The sequence below is a fragment of the Pan troglodytes genome, chromosome 6 (assembly GCF_028858775.2).
Source record: "Pan troglodytes isolate AG18354 chromosome 6, NHGRI_mPanTro3-v2.0_pri, whole genome shotgun sequence".
NCBI lineage: Eukaryota > Metazoa > Chordata > Mammalia > Primates > Hominidae > Pan > Pan troglodytes.
This window is the reverse complement of record NC_072404.2, coordinates 147,536,095-147,558,631: the sequence shown is the minus strand read 5'-3', so window position 1 is coordinate 147,558,631 and position 22,537 is coordinate 147,536,095. Positions and strand designations below refer to the sequence as shown.

The 22,537-nt window shown below is 50.3% G+C and overlaps 1 protein-coding gene across 2 annotated transcripts in view; it reads left to right on the top strand.

Moving 5' to 3' along the window:
• The window catches only part of PLXNA4 (plexin A4), a 451,572-nt gene that overhangs the window by 392,678 nt on the left and 36,357 nt on the right, over positions 1-22,537 (top strand). For both annotated transcript variants that reach the window (XM_024358047.3, XM_024358046.3), the window contains exons 17-24: positions 373-466; positions 943-1,182; positions 1,831-1,977; positions 2,642-2,876; positions 7,533-7,675; positions 13,864-14,132; positions 17,223-17,289; positions 18,132-18,278. In XM_024358047.3, coding sequence (XP_024213815.3) covers positions 373-466; positions 943-1,182; positions 1,831-1,977; positions 2,642-2,876; positions 7,533-7,675; positions 13,864-14,132; positions 17,223-17,289; positions 18,132-18,278 — 1,342 coding nt within the window. The remainder of the gene's footprint in view (positions 1-372; positions 467-942; positions 1,183-1,830; positions 1,978-2,641; positions 2,877-7,532; positions 7,676-13,863; positions 14,133-17,222; positions 17,290-18,131; positions 18,279-22,537) is intronic.

The window sequence follows — 22,537 nt, the reverse complement described above, 5'->3', positions numbered from 1 at the left end:
AAGATTGGTGAGGACCAGGGGAAGGATGGAGGAAGAGACACCAAGGGGTTGCAGAGAAGCAGCTGGCACAAATCAAGAGGCCTTGGAGAGCAAAGGGGGCTGTGCTGTTGACTGGGCCTCCACGGGGGTCCATACTCCAAACAAACTCAGCAAAGAATGGCCACGGACATCTGGTCATTACTGCCCTCCCCTTGGCTGCCGAGATGCTCATCCTCATTACTATGCAGTCAGCTTGTCATCCTTGTCCCCATGAACATTACCCTGCTGCCTAGTTATCACTGTCCTTATTGTCATAGCTCAGTCATCATTGTAGAGTGCCATTGCTCTTCCTGAACTTATCATTTACACACCTCCTTCTTTCTTCCTGCTCAGTGGAAACACACCCATCGCCGTATGGGGGACCCACCTGGACCTCATACAGAACCCCCAGATCCGTGCCAAGCATGGAGGGAAGGAGCACATCAATGTGAGTGTAGGGCTGATGGGGTTCATGGAGGCTGCCCACGCAACACGTTGCTTCCCCAAAGGGTGTGGGTCTTCCCAAGTACTGAGGTAACTCCCTGCCCATACACTGATAACCCACAGCCTGACACCCTTGAATACTAGGATAGTGGAATAGGGGGGAAGACATAAGGGCATTTTTACTTCTTGGGGTATAGACATGGAGGAGTAATTACTTTTGGGGTTCCCTGGGTTTTATACCTTTACTCTTGCATTCTTCCAATCCTAGCCATTGCCACACCCACTATGGGCAAAACTGGAGCTGGGTGCAAGCTATAGAGCCTATTCCTTGAGTGCCCAATTGTGTGGCCCTGACTCATCTCTAATCCTCTTGTCAACCCCTTGCTATCCCGATGACATCCCGGGAGGCCCACTATGTGCACTGGGGCTGTGGGTATGTGGAGATACTGCATAGACTCCACTCTGTGGCTCCTCCCACAGATCTGTGAGGTTCTGAACGCTACTGAGATGACCTGTCAGGCGCCCGCCCTCGCTCTGGGTCCTGACCACCAGTCAGACCTGACCGAGAGGCCCGAGGAGTTTGGCTTCATCCTGGACAACGTCCAGTCCCTGCTCATCCTCAACAAGACCAACTTCACCTACTATCCCAACCCGGTGTTTGAGGCCTTTGGTCCCTCAGGAATCCTGGAGCTCAAGCCTGGCACGCCCATCATCCTAAAGGTGGAGTGAGGGTGGTGGGAGGCGGGGGTGGGAAAAGAAGGGGCTGCTGCATGGAAGGGGGTGTTCAAGTCACAGACTCCTGCCACATTTCTCAACCAGCATCTCTTGCAGAGGTTGCAGTGTAGCCCAGAGTGTGATAAATGTTCTCTCTGAGTCTGTACTGGGAAGAAAACTCTCTTTAGGGGCCGGTTCTACCCAGGGAAGGCAGATCCACCTTGGCTATTTGACTCTCAAGCTTTTATTGTCCTGAAAGTCCAAGTACTGGCAGGTCAGGCTCACTGCTTCCTCTGAGGCAGCCTTGTGCAAACCACAGCATAGGGCTTCCTTTGGAACATGGGTTACAGGTTAATTAAAGCTTATGACAATTTGAATCAATTGGTAGTGACTGACTCCAACTCTGCATTGAGAAGGATTCTGAGGCTGCATTTGGGATAAGCTGAAAGGAGTACTTTGATAACTGATTAGCCACTGGGAGGAAGAGGCAATGGTGGTAGTCGTGCCATGGATATTTTTTGCACTTATTACCAAAGGTGGCTTCTTCACCAGCTCACCAGCAGGATGGGACCTCCAGGTGGGAGGACGTGAGAGCCAGCTGGTAGCTGTGGTCCTCACTCTGGGGTGGGAACTGGTGCTTTCCCATTTGTACAGGGCAAGAACCTGATCCCGCCTGTGGCTGGGGGCAACGTGAAGCTGAACTACACTGTGCTGGTTGGGGAGAAGCCATGCACCGTGACTGTGTCAGATGTCCAGCTGCTCTGCGAGTCCCCCAACCTCATCGGCAGGCACAAAGTGATGGTGAGGCTGGCAGAACCCCATCCTGGATGGAGCGGGCAGTAGGGATGCAGATGTGAGCTCAGGCCACCAGGGCTTTCCAAGAGGGGATTCTGTCCCACAAAGAACTTTTCCTGTAGCTACCCCACACCCCAAGTTCTTTCTTCATGTCCACTTTTGAGCTTCTCTCTTCTGTATTGTCATTCTTTCCAAGCTGGCTGGTGCAACAATAAGGAAAATGCAAAACAGCATTAAATAGTTGCTAAATCACCTGCAACAAACAAAGCCTTCAAGGAGAAGGCTGTTGCTGGCCCAGGGAATTCCGTAATATCTTAATATCATGTTCTGTGCTTCAGTTGTCCACCCTTAGAATGGGCATAAATCTTAGGGGAGCCAGTCATTTGTGGCAGACTGTGTTTAGGTCCCAGTTGTGTGCTGTTTTCTTATGAAGATGACAAAACTCGCTCCTGAATAAGAGGAGGTGAGGTTTTTCCAGTTGGGGGTGAGCTCTGTTAAGCTGTGCCTGTCCCCGCTCCCAGCCCCCCATGCCCTCTTGTCTATTTTGACACCAGTGATTGGTCTCCTTTCCCTCATCCTGCCCTGGTCACTAGCTCATGGGTAACTTGGGACTGTTGCCAAAGCTGCTGCGTCCCCACACCCAGCTCCCTCTTGCCCTGTGTGCCCCCAGGCCCGTGTCGGTGGCATGGAGTACTCCCCGGGGATGGTGTACATTGCCCCGGACAGCCCGCTCAGCCTGCCCGCCATCGTCAGCATCGCGGTGGCTGGCGGCCTCCTCATCATTTTCATCGTGGCCGTGCTCATTGCCTATAAACGCAAGTCCCGCGAAAGTGACCTCACGCTGAAGCGGCTGCAGATGCAGATGGACAACCTGGAGTCCCGTGTGGCCCTGGAGTGCAAGGAAGGTACTGAGTGGCCCCATGCTGGAGGCCGTGTGTGTGTGCGTGTGTGCATATGTGTGTGCATGCACATCTGTGTATGTGTATGCATATGTTTCATATACAAACAAGCAGGCTGGGCAGCAGTGGGCAGTGCTGGAGGCTGGCGGTGTGTGTGTGTCTGTGCGAATGTGTGTGTGTGTGCATGTGTGTGTGTGCACATCTGTGTGTATATATGTTTCATATACAAGCAAGCAGGCCGGGCAGCAGTGAGCAGTGCTGGAGGCTGTGTATGTGTCTGTGTGCATGTTTGTGTGTGTGCGCATCTGTGTATGTGTATATGTTTCATGTACAAGCAAGCAGGCCGGGCAGCTGTGGGCAGTGCTGGAGGCTCTGTGTGTGTGTGTGCATGTGTGTATATGTATGTGTATGTGTTCCATTTACAAGCAAGCAGGCCAGGCAGCTGTGAGCAGTGCTGGAGGCTGGGTGTGTGTGTATATGTATGTGTTTCATTTACAAGCAAGCAGGCCAGGCAACTGTGAGCAGTGCTGGAGGCTGTGTGCACATGTGTGTGTGTATGTGTATGTGTTTCATTTACAAGCAAGCAGGCCAGGCAGTTGTGAGCAGTGCTGGAGGCTGTGTGTATGTGTGTGTGTGTGAGCACGCACGTGTGTGTGTGCGCGCGTGTATGTGTATGTGTGTCATTTACAAGCAAGCAGGCCAGGCAGCTGTGAGCAGTGCTGGAGGCTGTGTGTGTGTGTGTGTGTGTGCGCGCGCGCCTGTATATGTGTATGTGTTTCATTTACAAGCAAGCAGGCCAGGCAGCTGTGGGCAGTGCTGGAGGCTGTGTGTGTGTGTGTGTGTGTGTGTATATGTGTATGTGTATGTGTTTCATTTACAAGCAAGCAGCCCAGGCAGCTGTGGGCAGTGCTGGAGGCTGTGTGTGTGTGTGTGTATGTGTTTCATTCACAAGCAAGCAGGCCAGGCAGCTGTGGGCAGTGCTGGAGGCTGTGTGTGTGTGTGTGTGTGTGTGTGTGTGTATATATGTGTATGTGTATGTGTTTCATTTACAAGCAAGCAGCCCAGGCAGCTGTGGGCAGTGCTGGAGGCTGTGTGTGTGTGTATGTGTTTCATTTACAAGTGTGTGTGTGTGTTTCATTTACAAGCAAGCAGGCCAGGCAGCTGTGGGCAATACTGGAGGCTGTGCATCCTACCTGCATACCTGCAAAGCCTCTCACTCTATAGTCCCTATGCCTGTGTCCCAGACCACACCCATACCCAAGCAGGCCCCACCCTGGCAACACCAGAGAGGCCAAGGTCTCCTTGCCCTCTCCTTGAAGGTGTCAGATTAGGATCATTCTCCACCCCACTAGAGCAGCCTCCATACCTGGAATCCTGGTTGAGTGGGTTTTGCACTCTACTCGAGGGGAGGTCTGGGGGTGTCTTAACATGACGCATTTCAGCAATCTCCAGCTTTCTTCCTCTAGCAGGAAGGTAAGGCTGTAGGGCTGATCTGTGATTTAGAAGGAAGGGTGTTTCAAAGCTTGTATTAAAAAAATTACAAACACCACCATAAAGTGAAATCAGCTGCACTAAATCCAAGAAGGAAATTTAGGAGTCAGACTCTTATAACCCCCAGGATATCATTTTGTGACTCATCCTGGGAGGATCTGAGCTGGTTCTTTGCTGTAGATTTGTACATGGAGTAAATCCGGCCCCATACCTGGGGCTCTCACTTCACACCGATTCCCACCAGGGCAGCCACGGCTCTTTTTGATGGGGAAGTGGATCCATTCCATCCCCTCTCTACATCCTTCAGCTGTCAACACAGCATCCGCCTTGTGGGACTGTTAATTACTGCCTTTTATTATATTTACGCTGCTTAATTTTTTTCTCCGCAATGTACTCTTTCCTCTAATTAGGTGTAGTGATTAGAATCTCTTTTATGTGTGGCAGGCACGCAGCTTTGAATGTTGGAGGCGCTTGGTGACTTAAAGGAAAGCTGCAGACTGATAAAAAGCCAACTCCCTCCTTCTGCTCCCTGTGGGCCGAGCACCCCAACTGGGAGGGGGCAGCCGAGGGGAGCTCCCACCCAGGATTGTCAGCTGAGGCCCCAGGAGGAAACCTTGGCTTCAGACTTTAGGGGCGAGCTATGCTGTGCACGTAGGAAGAAGGGGTCTTACAGCAAAGGACTTGTCAGACTAGCCACAGAGGCACTTTGCAGCTTGCCCAGAGCCAGCCGCTGAACGTTTACAGGGCTGCACTGGCCCAAGCCAAGGGGTCTCCTTGAAGACTTCACAGCAAGCCAGGACGTCCTCTACACAAACTCAGAAGACACCCAGCTGGGCCCTTCATGGGCCTAAGCTTCTGATATATAAACATACCCGTGTATTTACAAACACTCCCACACAGGCCCACACACCCTCACTGACATACACTCATGGACTCACACATACACTCACATGCACACTCACATACACTCACTCGGGCACTCACACATACATGCCCACACACAGTGACATGCTCACACACTCATGCTTTCACATACATACACTCATGTGCTCACATGCTCATGTACTCACATTTGTACACACACACTGACATATACTTACACACACTTGCACATGCATACACACACATGCACTCACATGCATACATGCATGCACACTCATACACTCATGCACTCAACTTGCAGGCATGCACACACATGCCCACATACTCATGCACTCACATTCACACCTGCGTGCACACATAGACGCGTGCACTCACACATGCATACACACAGACATACTCACACTCATGCACTCACATTCGTACTTGCATACACACCAACACACATATGCACACTCACACTGACAAGCATACACACACACTCATGCACTCACACCCACGCAGGCACTCACATTCACACACATACACACTCATTGACATTCATTCATATCCATGCGCTCACATTCACACATGCATACACACTGACATTCACATCGCACATGCCTACACACTGACATACACACACACATGCAGTCATAGTCATACACACTCCCTGACATGCTCACACACTGTCACACTCACACACTCACATACACTCCCTGACATACTCAGACAAGTGCCCATGCACCCACACCTATGCTCATGCACATGTTCCCACACTCTCTTATAAGCATACACACCCGTGTTCCTCACTCAGGACACACATGAATGTTCCCCAGGGCTTTTGGTGACAGTACATGCCAAAAACACATGGACACACACATTGGTGCAGGCTCCACTTGGATGCATTTGGGTTCTCTACTGTTGAAATCAGCCTACATATCAGGAACCCCTGTGTCTGTGTGGCCAGTGTAGAGGTGCAGGGGTGTAGGGAGAGAGGAGCAGCAGGAGAGGCTGCAGAGGACTCTCCGGGTGGCATCCCCTTGGCTCTCTCAAACAAGCAGTCTTGGGATTCTCCTGGCACAGAAAGCCAAAATTTGAGGGCCTGAAGTCTGCTCTGCTGGGTGGAGCTCCACCCAACTCATGGGCAAGGGCAGGACTGGGGTCCCTGCAGACAGTTCCTAGGGTGGCTGCATTGTGTTTCTGTGATCATCACAGCTCACTGGGCGCTGGGCTTGCTTTTTGAGGCTCTAGAGCCACATTGGGCTTGTTCATCCCTTCTGAGTTCACAAAATATTTTCTCCCTATTTTTGAGATTATGTAAATAGAAAGAAATATTTTTTAATAGTTAATGCCCACTGGCTGTTGTTCTTTGCCAGCATGTGTTAATCCATCCTGGTGGTCCATGTGCATGCATGCATGTATATGTGTGTGTGCACACACCAAAGAGAAAGGCGGAGCAGGGAAGGGCTGGGTGCCTCACCCCTGAGTACCCCTGTGGCAGAGGGTGGCCCTGGGGGAGGATGTTTCCAGAACGGAATATGGTGACAGCTTTGGTGCTATGTAACAGCCTCAGGCTCTACTGCATGCTCACTTTCCTGGGGGTTCTTGCCACTCTGTTCATCTGGAGGCCTGGGCTGCCGCCACACACAGCAGTGCCCACATGCAGGTCATAATTCACCATCAAGTAGCATCACCTTGAGGAAGGAAGGACAAAGAAATACCTTGCCTATTTATACAGAAGGACTATATTAGTGTGGCTGAGCCTCCATCTCTGCCCCATTTGGAAGTTTGATGGCTCTGATGAGCTGCATGGTCCAGACTTGTGTCTTTAAACTTGTTTTCCTTTATCAGTTTTTCTTAACATCTTATAAGGAAATCTATTCTAAAACACAGCATCAGGAATGGACTCTTCCTCATGGCACCTCTCCCTTCTCTTACCCATCCCTCTACATCCCCCTCCCCAGCATATTTTGCAAACCAAAGCCCTTCATCTTCAGATGGGGAGTCTCTCCTGGCCAAGCAGCAGCACAGATCTGTGGACAGCCTCAGCCACCACCCCACATCATCACACTTTGGAAAGGTTTTAGCCCCAAGACAAGGTTTCTTGCACTACATCTTTCTCCCATGCCAATGCCATTCATTCATCCCAATCCCAGCTATGTAAACATAGCCTCTCCAGTTATTCCTGCCCATCGTGGTCCATTGCTCATGTCTCCTAGGGGCTTGGGTAAGGGTTCTGAGCATTCTGAGATGGAGGTGACTCCTGGAGCCTCCCCATCCAGCCATCTCACAGGCTTCTCTTCGTGCCAGCCTTTGCCGAGCTGCAGACGGACATCCATGAGCTGACCAGTGACCTGGATGGAGCCGGGATTCCGTTCCTGGACTATAGAACTTACACCATGCGGGTGCTGTTCCCAGGAATTGAAGACCACCCTGTCCTCCGGGACCTCGAGGTGAGAAGCAGTGCTCCATCCTGGCATTAGAGCAGGGGAGTGTGTTGGCAATCTTCAAGTCCAGCCCCCTCTTTCGGAGGTGAGAAAACTAAGGCCAGGGAGGGGACACAACTTGCCCAAGGTCCCCCAGATTGTCAGCACTAGTCCATCCCTCTGGAAGAGGTGGGGCCAAGCCAGGGAACCTTGGAGCAGAGATGTGAGTAGGGCTTCAGGTCTTGGAGGATCATGGAGCCCTTTCAGAATTGAATGGAAGTAGTTGATGACCCTCTCCCCAGAAAAAAACTACATATGCACAGAAACAATAAACACGGCAAATATATTGGGGAACCTCAGGGACCTTTGGTTAAGGGTCCATGAAGTAGGGGATTTGACTCACGTAGTTGGTACTCAATATATACGGGATTTACCACTTAGTGTTTAATTGGAAAAGGTAAACGACGTGTTGGGAAGTGGGGTGGAAGTGTGAATAAGAAATCATAACCCTCTCTTCTACCAGCAGGGACCTCATCTTTTGAACACTTTATCCCACTTACTGTCTAGCATGGTATCTGGCTTAGGTGTCTATTCATATTATACTTTGTCCTGAAAGGGCTTTGGAATGGCTTACAGAGATAAATACCAGAGAAAAGTGAAAAATATAAATGAGAAAAGACCAGGACAGAATAATAATCCTGAGGAATAATCACTATGAGTTGACTATTACTAATATCTTAGCACAGTTTAAGCCCTTTGCATGCTTTCATTCATTTCACCTCCCAAGAAGCCTCTGAAGTAAGCCCATTATACAGGTGACAAAACTAAGGGGCCAGAGTTCAGTGGTTGCCTGGGACCACACAGCTGGTGGCGGCCGAAGGAAGATTTGAGCTCAGGCATTTAGACTTCAGTGTCTTCACTTCCAACAACAGGCCTCTGTGCTGGACTTCTGGGGAGCTATGTCAGTGACCTGCCTTACAGCTTGGATGGATCAAAAATCTACAGCCAAAGTAACAATGCAAACTAAGATTAATTCCAAGATTTACATTGTCCATAAAATAAAAACAGACCCATCACTCGGGAGCTGTGTGGGTTTGCAGGTACCGACACCTGAGGGAATGTCTAAGTGGGCTGTCCAAGGGAATGTAGTAGGCTGTGCACCTCTGCAGCAAACGTGAGAAGTCCAGAGGGGCATTCGTGGCACACACGTTTCTCCATACTTGCTTGTTGCATGAAGCATAGGCTTGTGTGTGTTTCTATATTGAGGGCATGGGCTTTTCTATCTGGAGGAGGCTCCCTTTGGCTCCTCAGCTAAGAGATACCGAGAGACACTTTCATAAGTTGGAGGTGACGGTCTCTATGTCCTCATCGACAAGGCACCTTTTCTCTCTGTCTATATGTGTGTTTGTGTGCGTGTATGTGTGCATGCATGTGTAGATGTAGCCCGTGCATAAATAAAAACATAACGTGTATCCTGATACTTTTGTCTACCCATTTCCTTGATCTTGCTCCTGGTCTTTGCTCCTCCCCCAGTCCTACTCATTTTTCTCTTCCTTTTATTTTTCTCCAGCCTCACCTTTGTTTGCTTCAAATTACCAGGATTCTCTTAGGGCCCTGGAGAGTATACAAATTCCTGTTTAAAGTGAGACACAAGAGGGACAAGAAGATAAGACCATTGTGTGCACGTGTGTGTGTATGATTGGATGTGTAGACTGTGCATGTACCTTATTTATCTTTGTAGTTCTAACTTCCAGCAGAGTAGAGTGCCTGGCACATAATGGGCATGTGGGAAGTGGTAAATGATTGAATAAATGAATATCTGTGTGTTTGGCTGAATTAAGGTGGAAACGGGGGTTGTAGGAAGGGAAATTATGTCTGAACATTCCCATATTACTCTGTGGATGGGATGGAGAATAATCTAAATAAGAATGCAATGAGGATGAGTATATATTCTCCTTTCTTCGTGAGTTCAAAATTCCAAATCTAAGTAGGTTTCCTTTAAAGATGTAACTTTTATTTTTATTATTATTATACTTTAAGTTTTAGGGTACATGTACACAATGTGCAGGTTAGTTACATATGCTTAAGTTGGATTTTCTGAGAACTTTTACTGGCCCGCATTAGCCGGGGGCTATGTGAGATCCAGCCTTCTATGTGAAATCGAGGGATTGTGTGTGGATCACTGTTTTTCTTATTTGCTTTTTTCCAACCCCTTCTTGCCCCTGGAGTAGTTTCTCCCCCTTGGTGTTCTAAGTATGGAAACAAGCCATTGATTAATCCAAACCAGTGTTTCCCAGCCCTTTCAGCCACTGGGGTTCCTGCTCACCTCTGGAAGTGTGAAGAAGGAGGTGTCCTCTTGCTTCAGGCTGTCCTGGAGGGGAGGTCACCCAGCCCCCTCGCGTGGGGCTCTCTGGGTTAAGTCCAGGCCTTCAAGAAAGGTGCTTCCCAGGCACTGGTCAGGTACCAACCTTTTAAAACACAGAGCAGTCAATCTCCCAATTTCAGTCTATCATTGGCTCCTAAACTCTAACCTATTGGGTTACAATTAAAATTTACTATCCAGTTTTATACTCACAGACTTCAACTAAATTAGAGAACCATCTGGTGAATAAAGAAAGTCTTGTTTCAGAGTAGCATTTGCTTGGGCTGGGAAGGGTGGCAGGCAACAATGAGGAACTGTTTTGGACACTCCTTACCAAGACACTTCACTTCCATCTCCTTCCTTCATAAAGTGGGGAGAAAATTCCTACCTCCCACACCAAAACACCACCCTGATGCACTAGATGTCTGGGAAACTCTTGGAGGAAAGGGATCCCTGGAAAGCAGTCCAGGGAGTCTGAAAGGCAGGTAATAAAACTGTTGCCATTTAAGTGTGCACGGTGCATGCCAAGCACTTTACATACATTATCTTATTTAATGTTCATAAAACATTATGACATAGACACTCATATTCTCATTTTACAGACGAGGCAATAGAGCCCAGAGGTGATGGAGTTTTCCTCCACCTACGAGTCACTGTGGTCTCTCTGCTTCTAAGACCCATGCTGCTGAATAGGATGCTATTTCACTGTAGGTGGCTTTGCTAAAAATCTTCCTTTCCAGGGCCCCAGACCTGCTTCCCAGGAGGCATATGCATTTTGCACGCAGAGAAGGGGCAGCCTCGCAAGAATCCCAGAGTGGATCCTCACACCAAGTGTGCTATCTAGCCAACCCATGTCCTCTTCCACCTCTCTAAATGCCATAGTGCTAAACCTTCTGGTGACTGCCCTCCCTTAGCCAGCCAGTCTGAGCTGGTGGGAGGCCCTGCACAGGAAGGCTTTAGAGAGACATCCGAGTTGGCTTTCAGACAACTCTCAAGCCCAGGGGTAGGGCTAGATATGGTGAAAGATGGGGAGGACGAACGGGCACTTGGGAGCCAAACAAGTTTGGGTTTCATAATCCAGCACTGCCTGTCATGAGATAGGCTGCCTTGGAATAGCTGCAATAGCTTCTCTGAGAGATTGTTAACTCAGTTTTGCAAGATTATTAGAAGGTCTCATTGAAACAATGTGTGTAATGTGCCAGGCACTGTGCATTGCACATGGTGGATGCCCAAGAAATGACATTATCTACTATTATTAGAACAAGTCATAGAACTGCTCTTCTGAGTAATTTGAAGGACAGCGGCATGTATGTGATGGGGGTGGTCACAGAGTTGGAAGACAGATAAATGGGCAGATTGAGGCCCGGGTTGATGGCAAGGTAAAGTTGTCCTTCCCTTATCAGCCCCCAGTGGTGGGGAGAACTGGGGGAGGCAGGCACGAAGAAAGCAGAGGCTAGTCCCACCTCCGGAGGTGAGGGGTTTGCCAGCAGGGGCTGTGGCCTGCTGTAGCCTGTTTGTCTCTAGCTGTTCCCATTTGTCTCCTGAGAACTGGCCCTCCAAGGACCAGCACCACAGTGAGAGAAATGAAAATGGACCTGATTTGGAAACACACACGTTTCCTACAGCTTCCAGATCCATAGGAGCTACTGATGACGGGCTAGTTGGAGGTTTCAATGAGAGCCCTTCTGTGCAAGGTGCAGGGCTGGCTCACAGAGCTCCGCTATGGAAGGGATCTCAGGACTCGCTGGGGCTGGCCTCCTGGTTGAACTTCTCAGGACAGGGCCTGGATCTGACTAAACCCGGCCTCCTGCCAGTGCCTTGCCCTGAGCCTGGAACACAGGGAATTGGTAATGAGGATCATGAATGTTCTGCCACCCTCTGCGACTTTGGTTAAAGAAGTCTTTCTCTGGCCATCTCCATTTTTCCCAGTTTAAAACCTCAAGAGTAGAGCAGGAGGATGTAGCTGCTGTTTAGGAGCTGGGGTGTGCATCAGCTTTTCATACACCCTCTCCTTTCAGTTCACATCATGGTCCCTGGAGATGGCGGAAAGAGGTGCCAAGTGCCGGGATTTATGACCTCCTTCCACCCTTCTGTGTCTTGGGGCTTTGTGAAGCTCCTTATCCTCACAGGGTCCCTCATGGGGATTATAACAAACCTACCTTTTTGGTGCTGTGTGCATTAAGTGGGTCAGTATTTCTAAAGCACACAGAATGGCAGTATGGAGTTAGATCTATATCAATATTAGCTATCATTGTGTTCATTTTGCTGGTGAAGAAACTGAGTCACTAAAGGCCCTAGGAAATGACTGTGACAGAATTAAACCCAAGCATGACCGACTCTGAAACCAGGCTCATTACTGCTGTATACATGACACTCCTTCTCAAAGAACTGTGGTATCCACTCCCTTGGGGAGACAGAGCCCTCAAGACGTGGCTCCGAAGTTACCTCCCCAGGCCATCCCTCCCACTCCCTGCCTCCTCCAGTGCCCCACTTCAGGAGACACACCTTGCAGTGTTCTCAGAAGCTCCCCCTTGGGGGCAGATCCTATAGCTGACTTTTTAAGTACGTCTTTTGGTTTAACAGAAGCATGCATACAAATCATGCACAAATTGTCAGCGTGCAGCTCGATGACTTTTCCCCAAGTGAACATGCCCATCAAGCCAGCACCCCTCAAGCCAGCACCAAGCAGAACACGGCCAGTCCCCCAGGAGTCCCGGGATGCCCCCTTTTAGTTACAGCCATCCCCTAGAGCAGTCATTTCTCTACAACCATTGATTAATTTTATCTGCTTTTAAAATATTTATTTAAATGATATTCTATGAAGACTATGCCCTCTTTAGCATCTGGCTTTTTTCATTCAGTACATTTGCAGGACCCATCCTGTTATTGTGTGTAGCAATAGGTCATTCATTCTCATTGCTGTGTGGTATCCACTGGGTGGAATACACCACAATTCCTCCACCTGTTCTCTTGTTCCTGGACATCTGAGTGTTTCCAGTTTAGAGCTATGACTGACAGATTGCAATGCACACCTTTGGACATCTCAGAGGTGGGTCTTCCATACCTACCTGAGTCATTGACTTGTGTTTGCTGAGTGAATGGCACACCCTTGCAGAGATCTCCCAATGAACAGACAATGGAGGCAGAAAGATAAGACCATCTTCTTCCTCTTCCCCTGCATAGAGCAGGGTCTTAGAAAGAGTCCCTAAGAAAACAGCAAATGCTAGAGTTAGGAAGTTCTTTAGAGACTCTTGGGCTCAATCTTCCCTTTTTATCATGTGGATAAACTTGGGCCCCCAGAGAAGGAAAGAGACTTACCCAGAGTTACCCAGCAAGGTGGTATCAGAATCCACGTGGAACCCAGATGTCCTGACTCTGAGGCCACTGGTGTATCAACAGCACCCCTAGGGCTGGAGAGGGGTGGGCATTAGGTTAGTCCCAGGCTCAGGGCTGGGGATTCTCAGGGTGTAAACCACGACAGCCCTGGGCACCTGGAATTCCCCACAGGGACTGTGAGGTGCTCTGCCATGGCACAGGGGCCCTCATCAACTCTGTGTCACCATCAGGGAAGAGCTCTGGAGTCTGGCAGAAGTGAGTGCCATCCTAGCCCTGCCATTTACTAACTATGTGATGCTCTCTCTGTGCTTCAATTGATTCATCTCTAAACTAGAGGCTGCAATGGAGGTTAATCAGATACTTAACTCAGTGCTAAGGGCTTGACAGCATTAGCCAGGTGGACTGTGGCTTAATTGGTGGATGAGAGGGTCATGGATATGGGCACAGCCATCCCGTGGGGAGGTCGCTGAGCTCCCCAACCTGCCAATGGCATCACGACTCCTAGGTCTCTCTGCAGGTCCCGGGCTACCGGCAGGAGCGTGTGGAGAAAGGCCTGAAGCTCTTCGCCCAGCTCATCAACAACAAGGTGTTCCTGCTGTCCTTCATCCGCACGCTTGAGTCCCAGCGTAGCTTCTCCATGCGCGACCGTGGCAACGTGGCCTCACTCATCATGACCGTGCTGCAAAGCAAGCTGGAGTACGCCACTGATGTGCTGAAACAGCTGCTGGCCGACCTCATTGACAAGAACCTGGAGAGCAAGAACCACCCTAAGCTGCTGCTCAGGAGGTGAGGGTGCAGTCTGGGGCACCCTGCTCCAGCCTAGCCATGCACCTGGCTCACTGTGCCTTGCAGGGAGACTGGGGTAGAGCTCCTAGGAGAGCAGCCATGTTCCCAAGTTCAAGTCACTAACTAGCCCAGAGCCAGGACTACATTGCAGGCCCCCTTAGAAGAACCTGTCCACTGTCCTCAGGAGTCAAGGATGCATGGACTTGTTGGCTCACCCTCTTGTTCTCTTGCCCCTTTGTCGAATCTCTATTTTTCCTTCTCTGCCCTTCTACTTAATCTTGACCCTGTCTACTGCAATCTCCTCTCATGGAATCTTCAGAGGTCACTTAGACCATCCTCTGGCCTTATCTGAGTCCAAAGTTGGACTAGGAGAGAAGACCTGTGGCCTCATGCCATCAGGTGGCAGGGGACAGCATCGGGAGCACACTGGAGCTTGTTAGAAAAGCAGAATCGCAAGCCAGGTGCAGTGGCTCATGCCTGTGATCCCAACAATTTGGGAGACCAAGGCAGGAGGATCTCTTGAGGCCAGGAGTTCAAGACCAGCCTGGACAACATAGCAGGCAACATAGACCTCATTTCTACAAGAATAAAATATAAAAATTAGCTATGCATGATGGTGCACACCTGTAAAGTTCCAGCTACTCTGGAGGCTGGGACAGGAGGATCCTTTAAGCCCTGGAGTTTGAGGCTGTAGTGAGCCATGATCTCACCACTGCACTCCAGCCTGGGCAACAGAGCAAGACCCTGTCTCTAAAAAAAAATTTAAAAATAAATAAATGCAGAATTTCAGGCCCTCCCAGACCCGCTGAATCAGAACCTGCATTTTAGTGAGGAACCCAGTTTATCCCAATCCATATTAAAGTTTGAGAAGCACTGAAGGAAAGTCCTTTGGTGATGTCTCACCCAGCACAGCCCAGCAAGTGTTTCCTCGCACCTGCTGTAGGCTCTAAATGGGCCCAGAGTCCACCACTCAACACCCTGGAGGCCTCAAACTTGATACTGTTGAAACCTTAAAGGTCCTATGTGAAGACATAACCTTATCCTATGACTTTGGCCTTATAGGAATTAGAAACTCTCTCACTCTATCAGTGCTTCTGTTTGAACTTTTTGTGTACTCAAAGGCCATTTCTCCTCTAGGCCATTATTCCAATACCTTTGGCCTTGGCATATCTGAAGTTAGAAAACTCCCACGTCATGTCATTATGTCCAGCCCTCTGCCTAGACCACTCATGTGCTGTCTGCCTGCTGTCTGCCTGTCCCCCAGACTTCCATCTTTGGGTCTCAGGCTGAGCTTCAGTGGCTCCCACTTGGTCCAGCAGATAGATTTGGCTTTCAGAAGTGTTTACTTCAGGGTTTTTCCTGGAGCAGTGGGCATTTGCCTGCACAGCTGCAAAAGTCTGCTGCATATAAGAGCCAGCAGACAGCTTTGGAAACAGCAAGGTAGATCATTTTGATTTTTGTTTTACTTTCACCATGCAGCCACCCACTGGCATAATTCTAGGGTTGCCACTGCCTGCCAGAGCTCCCACCGACAACTTCCCGGCGTGGTCTCGCTCTGCCTCTGTGTCTCCTCCCCTTGTTTTCCGTTCCTGTTCTCCTGGATGCTCTTGCTTCCTTCTGCCCTCCTTTCCTTTTCTTCTTCTTGCCCCCGGCTGCCCACCTCCTTCCAATGTTCCTTCTTCTTTTCTCTTACCAGCTTCATTTTGTGCTGGCAGCCTCCCAACTACCTTGGGATTTTAGTTATTAGCATTTTCTGGCAACTGCAACTTTAAACTCTATCCAGACATACCTGGATGGGCTAGTTTCTCTCTGGAGCTGGCCGCATGCTTAGTGCAAGTTTGAACGTAATTTGTTTTCTCTAAATGGATGCAACTGAGAATGTCCTTGGGCTGACTGCACTGCTGCTGCATCTTCACTTCCAAAGTAAAAGAGTAGATGGGCTTGTGTTGTAGCATGAAAGACGCAAGTTAGACTCAAGAATGAACTTTCTGTCATTGCAAATGAAACTCTAGAAGGGCTCCCAAGGGAAGTTCCAAAGGATGTGGAATCTTTTGCCATAGGACAGTTTCTTGTTTGTTTCTTTGTTTGTTTGTATTTGAGACAGAGTCTCACTCTGTCGCCAGGCTGGAGGGCAGTGGCAAGATCTTGGCTCACTGCAACCTCCACCTCCTGGGTTCAAGTGATTCTCCTGCCTCAGCCTCCCAAGTAGCTGGGGTTACAGGCACGTGCCACCACGCCCAGCTAATTTTTGTGTTTTTAGTAGAGAGGGGGTTTCACCATGTTGGCCAGGATGGTCTTGATCTGTTGACCTCATGATCTGCCTGCCTTGGCCTCCTAAAGTGCTGGGATTACAGGCAAGAGCCACCATGCCCAGCCGCAATAAGACAGTTTTAACACGGCTTGGGCTGAGCTGGGTATATGGCTTTATGCTGCGGCGAATGCTGGGAGCCTTTAGCTGAGGCTGTAGACTCAGTTTGGCCATCTGACCTTCTGACATGGACCCTTCTCCTGCCACCTTTATTCCTATTCCCTGCCAAATTGGTACCTCCCCAGGATTTGGGATTTTTTTTTTTCACCCAAAAGAACACAACTAGCCTATAAAGTTCTCTAAGGTTATACTATCTAATAGGATAGCTATGAGCCACATGTGACTATTTAAATCTAAATTAGTTAAAAATAAATACAAGTTCAGTGTCAGTTCCTCAGACATGCTGCCACATTTTAAGTGCTCAGTAGCTGTGTGTGGCCGGTGGTTGCCATATTAGATGGCACAGGTAGAGAAAATTTTCATCATCACGGAACGTGCAATTGGACAGTGGTGCTCTAAGGCGTTCCAGCCAAAATCCCACCCACAGCCTGATACCCAAAATGCATCTTCCAGCTTTGTAGGAAAAGCTTGTCTTACCATTATGGGGGCGTCTAGGAGTCCATGAAACTCTCATATTCATTAGGATCGCAAGGTTTGGCCTAAACGCTAGAAGCAGCAAGATCAATGCACAATTCCTCCCTTGCCCTTCCCAGCCCACGGGCTCTGACCAGCTGTTTCTTTCTTTGTCTTGTTCCGTTGGTTCCCTCGGTGACTGCTGACAGGACTGAGTCAGTGGCTGAGAAGATGCTGACCAATTGGTTTACTTTCCTCCTCTACAAGTTCCTCAAGGTAGGGTTGGATGTGGACGTATTTCTGGCCCTGCCTCGTTCATTCTCTGCAGCCTGACTGGGGATCGCTCCACACCCCCCAGTCCTCCCTTACTGGGCCTGGCTCTTATAACCCCACAAGAAATGGAATTCATCCTTATCATGGACTGTCTAGGAAGACAGAGGCCTGCAGTCCATCATAGCTCCAAAGACACAGTCTTCCCAAGGCTAGTTTCCTACTGCCTGGCAAGGGATAGATGAGCCCTGAGAGGCCCTGCATGGTCCCTAAAGCTGAATCCTCCTTTGAAGTTAAAAACAATTTGCCCATTATTTCTCTGCTTTTCCTCTTCCCTCTCCCAGCCCCAGACTTACTGAGGCTGATAAGGCCCCCCGGCCGGTGCAGAAGCCGCATGTTGCGGCAGATAAGCCAAGGATGCACCTGGGAGGTGGAAGAGGCTCAGCTTCCAATTATTAACTTGTGTTCTAAGGAGTTCTTGCCACCCAGGACTGACCTCTGCCTTTGGATGGGGCCTCTGAGAGAGCGGGGTGAGGTGGGGAGGGAGAGCAGAGAGGAGGGCAGGAGGGGACGGGAGCGGGGGAGGAAGAAAGAGCCCTGGAGAGGCGGCAGTAGGAAAGGAGAAATGGGTAGAATGGGAAAAGACCCTGTGATCCAAAGAGCCAGGAGGAATGCCAGCCTGAAGGATGAGGAGTTGGAGAGAAGGAGATTGAAGAGCTGAGTATAAAAGCAGGTGGGGGCAGGTGGAGGGACTTGGCAGGGGATGGCAGCCCTTTGGAGAAGCAGGGACTGGGGGTACACTCCAGTGTTCCAAGAGCTCCTCCTAATGACGTTCTTCTCACCTCCAGGAGTGTGCCGGGGAGCCCCTCTTCTCCCTGTTCTGTGCCATCAAGCAGCAGATGGAGAAGGGCCCCATTGACGCCATCACGGGCGAGGCCCGCTACTCCTTGAGCGAGGACAAGCTCATCCGCCAGCAGATTGACTACAAAACCCTGGTGAGCCCACCCATCTGTTTCCCCTGGGGCTTTGACAGGCGGGCTTCCATCCTGGGTAGCCCTGCTCAGCAGTGGAGATGGCTGAAAGGCTGAACAGCTGCCTCTCCAGGTGTGTCTGCTGTGTGGGCCCAGCCAGGTGCTCCCGCTGTGTCCATCACCCCAGACTTCCTCTGTTCTGTTTCACCAGGGCATTTGGATTTGGGGACCAGTAGCTCAGACACATTTGAGCGACACTTCAGCCAATGAACTGGGGGTTTCTGACCACACCAGTTATGGGGTCAAAGCCCTTGACCCAGGTGAACTCTTCTGTCCTCCCAGCTTAGAGTCAACGCTTTACAGAAGAGGTCCGTGCAGGCAGAGAGTGGGGGACAGAGAGGAAAGGAAGCTAGAAAGAGTTACTCATAGCTCTGAAGCCCACACTGCCTTCTGCTCTAAGTTCAAATACAACTGTGACCCGAGCTGTATAACGCAAGGCCAAGGTGGCCTAGTGGTGCAAGGCAGTTGCCGAAGGAACGTGGGGATCCCCTCCATCAAGGTCAGGCTCCCTCACCTGACAAAAACAGCTACCCTAGGAGGCACCAAGGCTTAGCATTTAAGAGCATGGCCTTTGGGATCAGACAGACCTGGATTTGAGCCCTGGCTCTGCCTTCGACAAACAGGGTGAATTGGGGCAGGTCCCTAATCTCTCTGAATTTGGGTCTCTTTATCTGAAAAAATGAGAACACCAACAGAACCGACTAAAGTGGGGATAATCATAGTTGCTCAGAGTGTAGTTGTGCAGAGGATCAGATGGGACAAGATGAACAGGCAGTGAAGCCTGCGTCATACTCATGCACTAGTGCTTGGTCACACAGGCCCCGCTTGCCTCTCCCCACTGTCACCGTGCGTCCACTCACTGCTCACTGTCCTCACTCTCGGGATTTTTTGGAGATCACAGTGATCTCCAACCAGCCCTTTTTCTCTGAGAAAGAGAGGACTTGGAAGGAGGGAGTATGAAAAGATAAAAGCTGAGTGTTGGGGGTGATATGCAAGTGGCACCCAAGAATGGAGGCAAGAGAGACAGAAGGGAACGAGGAGGACGGGGAACAGACGGAAGTTCAAACGCAGCGGTCAGGAGAGGGAGCCACAGCAGGCTGGGGCATTGTAGAACTGGGAGGGAGTGTGATTCTCAGACAACCCCTCCAACTGCTCTGAGCCTAGGGCAAATTCCAGAACCTGTGGCTAGCTGGGGAGACAGTTCCCACCTCTGAACAAAGCCATCCCTGCTGGCTGGGAAGGCTGCGACCATGATCCACCTATCCCACTCTCATTTTCCAAAAGCCCCGGGAATCCCAGTAGACGTCTGAACAGATTTGTGGGGATTGGCTCCGTTATGAAGATTCAAAGGAGCAGCCTGTGAATGAGGCCCCTGCTTTCTGGCAGTTACCGTCTGCTTGGAAGGAGAGAGAGAGAGGCTCCAATTAAAATGGAAAAGAGGGGGGAAACCCTTCCAAAAATAGAGACCTGAATGGATTTCTTAATGAGATAGAACTACTGCGTAAATGTCTTCCACCCTGTCTCCCCCGTTCCACTCCCTTTCTTTCCTGTCTCCTCAGCACCCTCCCAATATTGAATCCAACACAATAAGTTGTAATAATGTTCTGTCCCCAAATTGCAACATCCTTTGTTCCAGAGGCCACAGTACTGGTAGTGCACTGAGCTGATTTCAGGTGCCGCAACTTAAAGAGAATGTGAGGAAATTGGAGTGGTTCAGGGACCAGTATCCATTTAGGTGGGAACACTTGAGGACAGGAGCAGTGAGGAAAGAGGAAAGAAACTGCGATTGTTTTGCCTGGAGAAGAAACGGCCACAGGGAGCTTTAATAGCCACCTTCAGGCCTGGGGAAGGTATTTGCACATGTGCAGGGGAGCAGCCCCCTCAGGGTATGGACAGATGGCAAGAAATCGTGCAGGACAGCAGCACACAGGGCATGCAGACGAGTCCTGGAACTCGGCGGTGGCTGGAGGAGCCCAGAGTGCTATGGGCCTGCTAAGAGTAGCCTTGTCGTGGGCAGGAGAGATAACCACGGAGAGGCTCTAAGAGGCTTGGGGAGAAAGCGAGTGTACCACTTTGCAGTCAGGTGTGCCTCTAGGGATTTAGTGATTTATTGGATTGATGCTGGAGTTTGGACTGGTGTGGCCAAGGACCATGCCAGTGGGAGCACGCTAGTACCAACATCAGCAGCATCTGGGTGCAGAGTGCAAGATGCCTACCTAGAAGCCCACGTGGGAGCCTGGAGCCAGGCAATGCTAGATGCCCACCTGGTAGCCTGTCAGAGCACTAAATGCCCACGTGGGAGCCTGGAGCCAGGCAATGCTAGATGCCCACCTGGTAGCCTGTCAGAGCACTAAATGCCCACCTGGGAGCCTGCCAGAGCGCTAGGTGCCCGCCCGGGAGCCTGCCAGAGCACTAGGTGCCCGCCCGGGAGCCTGCCAGGGCGCTAGGTGCCCGCCCGGGAACTTGCCAGGGCACTAGGTGCCTGCCCGGGAGCCTGCTAGAGTTCTAGATACGCACCTGGAAGCCTGCTAGAGCGCTAGATGCCCACCGGGGAACCTGGGAGCACTAGCTAGTTGCCTGGGAACCTGGAAAAATGCAGAATCTCAGGCCCCATCCCAGACCTCCTAGATCAGATTTTGTATCTCAGCAAAGCCCCCAAGTGCTTGTATTCACATTAGCTTTTGAGAGGCACTTCCCTGGCAGAGAAATCATGAGGCAGCTTGTCCACAAACTAGCCAAGGAGCATGGAGGAAGGGAACCTGTGGGTGGAGCTCTAGCTTGGCCAGTGGCCAGGGGCTCTGTCCTTCTGTGGGGCCACTGCTTCCACTTTAGAACGCCAACTCCTGCCCTGAAGTGCACCATGGAGTTGTTCTCATGAGGCCACACTGAATTCCTGCAGCAACTAGAAATGCCAGGAGATTACATTTAGGTGGCAGCCCCTGCCTCATGGGTCCCTCAGAGGAGGAAGCCCAGGGCAAGCTGTGTTGCTGTCTTGGGAAGGCTGAGCTGCCCCACCAGGGCCCAGAGGACAGGACAGCAGGGGCTGCCAGAACAGCCCAAGGGTCAGGCTTTGCTTGGCTGCTGAGCAGAGGGAAGGGGCCAGAAGACTCTTAGAAGGAGGGGAGAGCTGGGAGGAGGCACACATGGAGCGCTTGAGGCAGCAGTCTCTCCACCATTGTTTTCAGGTTAGGGCATTTTGAGTGTGAAAGTTTGGTTTTATAGATTTCAGGGGTTTTTTTTTTCTTCCCCTTCTTAATGGAATAAGCATGTTCGCATTTGAGCTCATAGCAGTCTAGTTGCTAATGAAAGGCAGGTGCCCAGAGCCCAGGGTTCTGATTGCCACCACATGGAGCAAGAAGGGGGTGGAGTGGGAGAGAGACTGCTGTCTGGCTCTGCAAACCAGATGGGACAATTGGGAAATGCTTATGGGGGCACAGAGGGAGTGAAAGTTCCGAGAAGGAGAGAGACACACAGAGGGCTCTCTGGCAGCAGGGCCCGAGGGAGAGTTCGGGAGCCCAGAAGGGGAGGGCCACTTGGCATCAGTACCCCTAGGATGCCCAGCCTCTCTGCCTTGGATCTTGTGCCCTCACTTACTCCAGTACGCACAGCACCCACCCCGTTCCCCTCCAGTCCACCCAGGAGCCCACCTGGTGCCGTCGATGTAGAAAGATCCCACTGTGAGAACAGCAAGAGAAGAAAAGCCTTGTTCTTTTTAAAGGAAAAGCCCAGAACTTTTTAAAGGAAAAAAATAAAAAGATAATTTGGTGAAGCAGTTTCAAGTTTTCCTACTAGTTCCAAAAGGAGAAATGGAGGCCCTGAACTATGCAGTCGCCTCTTCCCCCAACACAGGGGTTCAAGTTCAGGGCCAGGAAAGAATCTCAGGTGTCCTGAACCTGCAATCTTTAAAGGGCATCTTTTTATTTTTAAAGAATACATTAAGTGTCTTATAGATTTGCCAACCTCTAATCAGGTGAATGAAACCTTCATAAAAATTGAAGCTTGTGAAATATTTGGAGAAAGAAGCCAGATTCCTATTAGTTCTGTGTGTGTGTGTCCAAGAAGGAGTGACAAGAAGGAGACAGACAAACATGGATGGGCAGGGGGTTTCAGAAGTGGGCGAGGGTCTGGGTGTGCCGCTGAGACACTGCCTCCTGTATGCATGTGAGAGAGAGAGCACGTGTGCGTGCATGCACTGGTGTCCGTTCTGTTGCAAATTTCCCCTC